Genomic DNA, 8,800 nt, shown 5'->3' with positions numbered 1-8,800 from the left:
ACACTTGTTACTTGTTACTTGTAATGTTTGACATTACACTTATGTAACTTGTATGCTAGAACAAGGCTCATATACGCTGTTGATTCTGACCCAGGGCAGTGGGTGGGATACAGGTATGACCCGTCATCCATGAGGAGCTAAGATGAGAGGGGGGAAGGGTAGTGGAATGGAGTGGAGCGGGTGGGGGTAGGTACGTGCCTTTGGCTTGGCTACCTCCCTCATTAGGGGGAAAAAAAACCCTTGGTATATAGGATATGGGATATACGATCACAGGTATACTCAAACTATATTTGATTACGTTTTCGAACGTTTCCTAATTATCATTTCTTAAGAAGTCGAAAAAACACAAATTAAAAGACAAGTAGGAATAATTTATATCCTTTATAATACTAACATAATTTTCCATTAAACATTCTTGCATTAAAAAGACAAATACAACCATAAATAGAACTGAAATTATATTAGGATAGATTTTTGAAGCGTTTCAAATCAAATTACTTGATTTTGAATATCAGTTTAAGCGGTAAGACGAAAGATTTTGGTTGTGACTTACGCAAAAAATGCAAATGATCAGGAGTCAACAAATCTTTCTATAATTAACTGAAACACGCAAAAAAATATATCCGGTAGCTCAACTAATCTCATGCAAAGGGTCTGGACAAAACATCAAACTACTGCTTAAAATACTTAAGACAAGAAGTAGACTTGATACTCACAGCAGTCTTCCTCTACTGGACTTAATAGTGTACCAACAATTCAGAAAAGTGTTCACACAATCTCTATATCAAATCTAAGCAAACCATCAGAATCTCCCCTATCACACAGACCTATCTTACACCTCTCCATTGTATCGTAATGAACGAAAATAATTATTCTGGATAGAATAAAGACTCACATAACACCCTTCCCAAGACAACGTGGGTTCAAAGAATGCCACTCCATGAGAACACTTCTTACACACCTCACGCAGAAAATAACGAAAAATTCTATCAAGGAGATACCAATGAGTAGAACAATAATTGTATCAGTAGACATAAATGTGGGCGTTGATGCAATCTTGAAAGGTCAGAAATAGACGGGCACAGCAACAAGAAATGGTTAACCAACTTTTTAGTTGGAAGAAAGTATGAAGCTTCTCTGAGTCAACTTCGATCAAAGACCAAAAGGCCGTTCAGCAGTGTCCCACAAGGGGAAATACTATCAACAGCAATTTCCTATTGTTCAGGCGTAACTTCCCCCACAAACCCATTGCGAAACATGAAGGTATTCATACATGCAAATAACTCAAGAATAATTGCTCAACACCATAACTAAAAGATTGCCGTCAAGAAAACACAAATCCTCAAAGAGGTGAAAAGGTTTCTGAAACAAAACAGGATATCAGCATCCCTTCAAAAATGCTCAGTAACACTGCTCACTCCTGGCAACCGTGAATCCAATAAACAACTAGTTATTTCACTGAATGGCCAGCCCCTTACACTGAACAAATAACTACAGGACAGGGGCTCACAGTTGACATAAACATGACCTTCATTCTCCATAGATAAAACTCGTATGGAAAGCAAACCCAACAAAACGTTCTTAGAACTATAACATCCACATTATTTGGACAACAGAAAGGAAGACAGCGTGGCATAATAGCATCTCATAAGAAACATAAGTTACGCGTCCACAGCTTAGCTCATTACAATAATGAATGCAAAAGAGACTTGCAACAATGCAATACAAAGTCCAGAAATGAAAATCCATGTGAACAAGTTGCATGAACACGACAAAGGAAACATGGGCTGGAAGATAGATAGATAGACTTTATTTGGCAATGAATCAATGTACATGAAGTGCAAATAGTGACAAAAACACATAGTTCGAAATAATAAATGTAAATTGCCGAGGATAACACAAAAAGCATGTACGCTTATTTCCATTGTGGCTGATATTTCAATGAAGCGTTTATTCGTCTATTGACCTTCTCAAAGTCAATAGACGAAACGTCAGGAATAAACGCTTCAGTCCATGTTTCCTTTGCCGTGTTTATGCAAAGTCTAGAAAATAACAGGCTGTACCAAAACAACCCAGTAACAGACCATCTTTGCTTAGAAACAAAAATCCTTCCAATATGATCAGTATTTTGTCGGCAATAATTAGCACTTCTTTCCTTGGGAGGTAGTAAAGACGAGATGCAAGGAGAGCTGTAGAAGAAAAGACAAAAAAAAAAAAAAAAAGATAAAAGTGGTCAATACTATTTCTTTTATTCTTAATGATGGTTTGTCTCTCATAATAAAAGAATACTGCATTATCTAAGACTATAGGGATGTCTTTAATAATGATAATTACTGCCTTGAATTTTTCATTACGTGTAAAACCTACAGTCCTACAACAGGCAGACAGCAACAGTCCTCGAGCGCTTTCTTAGATCTCTCTTGGAAGAAACCTTGAACGGTTGCCTCTGATATTATTTCTATGTCACTTTGTCACTGACTGAAAATGGTACGAGTAGAGTAGTCACCACTTTTCAACTTCCCATGTATAAAAAGGTGTAACAAATTCACTTGAAGGGGGTGGTGAGAAGCCTACACTAGGAGGCGCGTGGCTGCGGCCGAAGCCGTCACCTATGCGCTTGGTCTGTGGGAGCAGGTAAGTCACTGCTGGGAATCAGAAAAGAGTGCGGGAATTCGAACCCACAGCTAAATGAATGCGAGACCAACATATTTCCTATGACGTCACCAGATCTAATTGATGAAGGTTTTGGGTTCACTCCGGAGACCGAATGTCATCCTCTCAAGACCGCCCCTTGTGGAGGTAAAGGGACTGATAGGTTTGGAAATAAGCAACTCCACTGTCCATCTCTCAAGACCACTACAAACAGGAGCCTGTCATTGGTCCCAAGGATGTCCCTAAAGTTCCTAAAACATTGTCAAAATAAAACTATAGCACTCTAAAGTCCCTAGAATATTGTCAAAATGAAACTATAGCACTCCAAAGTCCCCAAAATATTGTCAAAATAAAACTATGGTACTCTATACTCCATATGGGGATTCCAACTTAACAACTCATTAAAATGACGGGAGTACAGATCTATGCAAGATGCCTCAAAACCACATAATCACACAACCTCAGCCCACAGGACGCAAGAAGGAACAGAATCCCACAGTACAGTACTCTACACCTCACAACACCTTTCTTACAGAAACATACATACACATAGATCAAAACACTACTCTTAATAAATCAATAATAAAGTGTTACCTCCTGACTCCAGAAGGGAAAGCACTCTCAGGACACACAAGGTCAGATCATCACCACCACTAGAAATATTAACAAAGATTTGGCATGGAAGAGACTCCAAGTGTAGTCACCACACAGACAAACAGCATGTTAATTTACATGGCCTTGTACTCATCCACTTCAGACACCACTTCATGTTTCTTCCCTGAGTGACCTATTGAGCCAAACCGCTGACTGAAGCCAGATCCCTTGGGGACATGAGTCTCTAGCAAAAGATATCCAACCCACGGATTGATTAACTAATTAATGAACTAATCTATCAATTCTGTTTATGTCCATATCTCTTCATCTACTTGTAGATTTATTCACTGACTTATTCATCTACCTTCTTTTCCACTTATCTGTCTGATTACTGCACTAAACTAACTTAGAGCTAATACGGTCTTTCATGAACAGGGCAAGGGATCCATGCCAACCTTCTGGCTTGCGACTGGACCTCCTCGCAACAGGGATGGATTGAAGGTATTCCTTGGTGAAGATAAATGATGGTGGTATACCCTGCGTGTTCTCGTTTCAAACTCGCACTTGATCCTTAGATCATTGCTTAGTATCTAAAATGCACCGCCTCAAGAAAAATTTCACTTAAGAGACACTGTATCTGCAGGTTTTTGTCTGGCTTTCGTCTGTCCAAGATGAGAACCTTTGAAAAGGCTGTCCACTATCATAATTAAGTGAATAGTTGAAGAAAAAATAATCGTAAACACTTATTTATGGATGGTATCCTATTGTACTATGAACACCAGACTTTATCTGAAACACTAAATGGTGAACATGACTCGGGCAGAGGGTGACGACCATAGGCCATGACATGCTATTGACTGTCATCAATTTTCACTAATCATCACGTTACAGCTTTATAGGTAACCATCGTTCATTTACAATATCTCATATGCCTCCTTATGGAACGGCTGACACACCAAAAAGTTTGTCATAGTGAAAAATCCCCATAAGGAGTTATGTAGGAGACTTTCACGGGTGGAGACGATCCGTGACGAAACGGGGAAATGTGACTCAGGAAGTTTTCGACATTTCCTGAATCACTATATTTAGATAAACTTTTGGAAAGATTCCCACTGACATATGTGGACATTGGTTTGCACATTTTACTATCCTAGAGGTACAGTTACGGTTTATAATTGCACTTCGCGTTTCTCATTGCACTAAAGAGGCAAGGAGTTAGTAAATTGGCGCACGTTAATTTGAAACGATAGGATTTCTAATTCTAAGGATAAAAGTTAAGAATATATGAGAATAGTTCAGACTAGTTTTTATTCACAGTCTGTAGTAGAAATAGATATTTTCACAAGTAAGAGAGGTTTATCTTAAAAATGCGGAAGCTTTATAGAAAACACTGGTCAACAAAAAAAAAAAAAAAAAAAAAAAAAAAATACATGTCCCACAAGTAAACGGAGGTGAACTTAACAGATTTTTTCTGCTGATTTCAAATATGTTTTCAGATTTTTTTCTATCAGGCATAGTTTTCTTGTGATAGCATATTCAATTCTAAACAATTATAACTAATAAATGAGGCTGATATTTCAATGAAAATTACCTTTAAAATGTAGAAATGTATGATTTTCGAGTGTATTTTGCTTTTGGGAGATCCCGTTTTAGTGTCCAACAGTAATCAGCCAACACTGAAGACATCCACTTCCCTAGATACCGGGTTTCTATGTTCAGAATGTCCTGGTGAAACCTCTCACCATGCTCGTCACTGACGGCGCCAAGATTTCCAGGGAAAAAGTCCAAGTGAGAGTCTAGGAAGTAGATTTTTGGGCTCATATTGCATCCCAAGGCTCTGGAGAATGTCAATAGCTCTTTTCCGATTTCAGAATAGTTATTTGCATTGTGATTCCCCTAAAAAAATACTGCGTAAAGTTTAAGTGACAGCCATGCAGCTTTTGAAGGTCATTTAACTCATCAAAATTCTGGTCTCTCCTCAGCTACCTATCTGTGGTCCAACAAAAATATCTTTGATTTTTGCGTCACTTACTCTAGGGATCTTATTTTCTAGATATGTGAACCCCTTACCAGTTCTACCCGTCCCTTTAACAATTTTTTTTTATCAATCCTAGCTTAATACGCAAAGGAGGCAGATAAATTTTCTGTGAATCAACAAGAGGATGATTGACAACATTCTTCTCTCCTAGGGTAAGAAATTGTTTTAGCCACACATTCTTTTCATAATGATTTTTCTTATCCCGACTGTCCCACTCACAGAGAAAGAAACAAAACTTTGTGTAACCAAGCTGCACTCCAAGTAAAAGTGCCACAACCTTTAGGTCACCATATATATTCCATTTATGTTCTTCATAATTAATCTTTTGCAATAGAAGCTTCATACTCTCTTATGTTTGTTAGCTCCATGGGCCAGAGGAACAGAGGGAAACTTGTTTCCATTGTGGAGCAAAGCAGCTTTCAGGATCACTTTTGAAGAGTCAATAAACAAGCGCCACTCATTCCTGCCATATTTATGGTTAAGTTTCTCCATAACAGATTATACATCATTGCAAAACACCACACCATCCTCAAGAGAGAAAAATTGTTCAAAATCACAATATCGCTTACGATTAAAAAAATATATACATAACTTTGGATTCTTTCTGGAAGCAAGAAGTTCAGATTGCTTTTTTTTTTTTTTTTTTGACAAGCTGAAATCCTGCACAAGATCATTCAGATCTCCCTTACCCAATACATGTGGTTTACTTGAAGAACAGATTGGCTGGAAGGACATGTCTTTTGTTTCTTTTTCCATAACCTCCTCACTTGACTTAGTTCCATTTGTTTTGGAGGGTCAGGTGCAGGAAAGTCTTGACTGTGAGGTACTGATCTCAAAGCAGATGATAAATTAGGATATTTTACAATATGCTTGGATGTTGATGTTATACCTTTTATATTTGTAATGCAGTAGTAGTAATCTGAAGTATGATCTTTTGGTTCTCTCCAAACCATAGGGATGGCAAAAAACATGGCGTGAACCTTTCATCCATGCAGTGAGAAGCCTGACACAGGTTACACAACACACATGAGGCGCCCAGCTTTTATCCTGGCCCCCCCACTTTGCAGCCAAAATAATGTTCATAACACTTTTAATCAATGCAATGGCGTGAAACACCGTCATTGTGTCTTGAACGTCAATACACTGCAAATAAAGAAAAAATTGTCTGTGTGGTTTATACAATTTCTTGGCATTGTGAAAGTGAACGGGGGGTACGCTACTGTACAATATCACAAACTTGTTGCAACACAAATGCGCACTACACAACCTCACACCGACACTTCAAACAGTACTGCCAAACGTATGATAATCTCACGCAGTGTTCCAAAACTCAGTTTTGCCAATCGCTTGATTGAAATTTATCCCACGTAACACACGTACCGTGGGACGCAAAAAACTGTGGATGATAGAAAAAACTGGACATTATTTTTGTATTTTGCATGAAAAAACATATAAGATATACCTACTGTTTTCTTTGGGACAAATTCTTTGTTGACCTGTGAAATTATCATAATAAGAAGATTCTTAACCTGTAACTTTAAAAACCAGACTACACACATTTAAGATGCGAGAAATCCAAAAAAATGAAGGCCTGAGGTGGAGACTACTAAGCGTAACTAATATCATTTGAAAATAAATAGATCAATAAATAAACTATATGCAAGTCATCACTTCCACCCTCACAATTTTCCCCATCTCCTTAAGAAATTTTGTCAATAGGGAAGGAGGCTTTTAAACAACTGTCTCGCTGTTTTAATGGTCTAGGATAATTCTTTATAAAATGTACAAATTTTCCTTTCCAATATTATGGCCTTTAGATTACTTCAAGAACCACTTGATACGAGCGTGCCTTAATTTCTTATTTTTGTTAGTGTTCATTGTCACTAGGAAGTGACAGATAAAAAGGTATGTCTATCGATTTTACGGTGTCCTTTTGTAAAGAGAGGCCTGATCGAAGTAAACCAACATTTCTTCTTCATTCATGATCACGAGTCTGGCATAACATGAACGATATATGAAGTGCAGTATCAGTGTTTTAAAAAACTGTATTCGATCAAATGTATTCGACTCTTAAAGGTTGTATACACGATGTCATGGTTCTATATCCAGCAAAGGATTCGATGGTGTTGCGATTTCATACGGCAACATCATCAGACAGGATATTTTTGTTAACATTTCTCTTTCTTTTTGTTGACATCTTCTCTTTTGTCGGTAACTACCAAGATCATCCCAATTTGTGAGAACAACAAAGAGAAGTGTAAAGTCACTGTATTGTTAACTGGATAAGAAAAACACGAACATGGGAAAGTTTCCTCTTCTATTGCTGTGTTTCCACATTGGAAAAAGTTAATGTACTTTTAGTCAATGACGCCCAAACACTGTTAGATAATACTAGAAATATGTTGCCTAACATTTCTTGTAATGCGTACATTGAGATGTATGCATGTACTAATGACCTTTTTCCCCTTGCAAGTGGTGTGGCTGGGTCATATTCCTCGACTCTTTGAAAAAAAAAAAAAAAATACAGAATAGGGAAACCCTGAGTCCCTTTACTCCTTCCCTATTTATGTGCCTTTTTTGGCACACAATGGGACATGGTGGAGGCATTTTCCTTCCTCCGTCACAAAAGCATGAGGAAAGAATAGGTGGTGTACCAGGACTAGTACAGAAGATACCCAAGAAGAAGAGCAGAAACGAGTGATAATGTGGTGTCAACATTCCTCTATGGACGGATATTGGTCCCCAAACATAAAAGAATGTTGTGTCATTTTGATCTGTAGGGATGTGCCTAATTCTTCAAAATATTGACCGTACTATGCAGTCAATATCCCAGTATGGGGTTGAATGATATCTTATTCAAATCATATATTTTTTCTAATGTATAATCCATGGAGATTACTACATATGGAATCTGATGAACAAATAACACTGAACTATCCTTCATGGCTTGTTATAAAGAAGTTTTCAGACTTTCATAGCCTTTTATGACTATAATCTTTCCATAGTATAATACATAGTTTGTAATACTGGAAAGAATCAGATTTAAAAGAATGTGAAATTATGTGTTTTTGTACTTTCTGAACTTTTATAAACAAAAATATTCTATTTGATAGTGTTCTAGCTTATATATGACATTTAAATCTACAGGTTGTCCCAAAAGTCACCTTTTTTGAAAATGAATGGTAATTACAGGAATGCTGTTTAAGGTATGGAAAACATATTTGTTTTAAAGTTCCACAAAAAATTTGTGTTATTGATTTGTCTTCATATGATGACCATCAATGTCTCTAAAGTCACATCGATAGTTATTTCGTGAAACACTTTCTTGATTTTGTGATGTTTTCTGAATTGCATCGATCACACTATTGCAAAGTTCATCTACATTACTAAATCTTGTACAAAATTACACCTTACAATTCATGGAAAAAAATTATTATTTCCTCAGATATTTTACCCCTATTTCTACTGTCATCATTTGTCCATTTTTCTGAAATTTCGTTAAAAAAAAATTCAAAA

The 8,800-nt window shown here is 37.0% G+C and overlaps 1 protein-coding gene across 1 annotated transcript in view; it reads left to right on the top strand.

Moving 5' to 3' along the window:
- LOC143029595 (uncharacterized) overlaps positions 1-5,901 on the top strand; it is a 55,566-nt gene extending 49,665 nt beyond the window's left edge. Inside the window, exon 14 of the mRNA XM_076192299.1 lies at positions 3,682-5,901. Within this exon, the coding sequence (XP_076048414.1) occupies positions 3,682-3,771 (90 nt within the window). The 3' untranslated portion in view covers positions 3,772-5,901. The remainder of the gene's footprint in view (positions 1-3,681) is intronic.
- Positions 5,902-8,800: the final 2,899 nt, after the last annotated feature.

The sequence above is a fragment of the Oratosquilla oratoria genome, chromosome 11, assembly GCF_046742065.1.
Source record: "Oratosquilla oratoria isolate Oo_2021 chromosome 11, ASM4674206v1, whole genome shotgun sequence".
Lineage (NCBI taxonomy): Eukaryota > Metazoa > Arthropoda > Malacostraca > Stomatopoda > Squillidae > Oratosquilla > Oratosquilla oratoria.
This window is presented reverse-complemented; position numbering and strand designations above follow the sequence as displayed.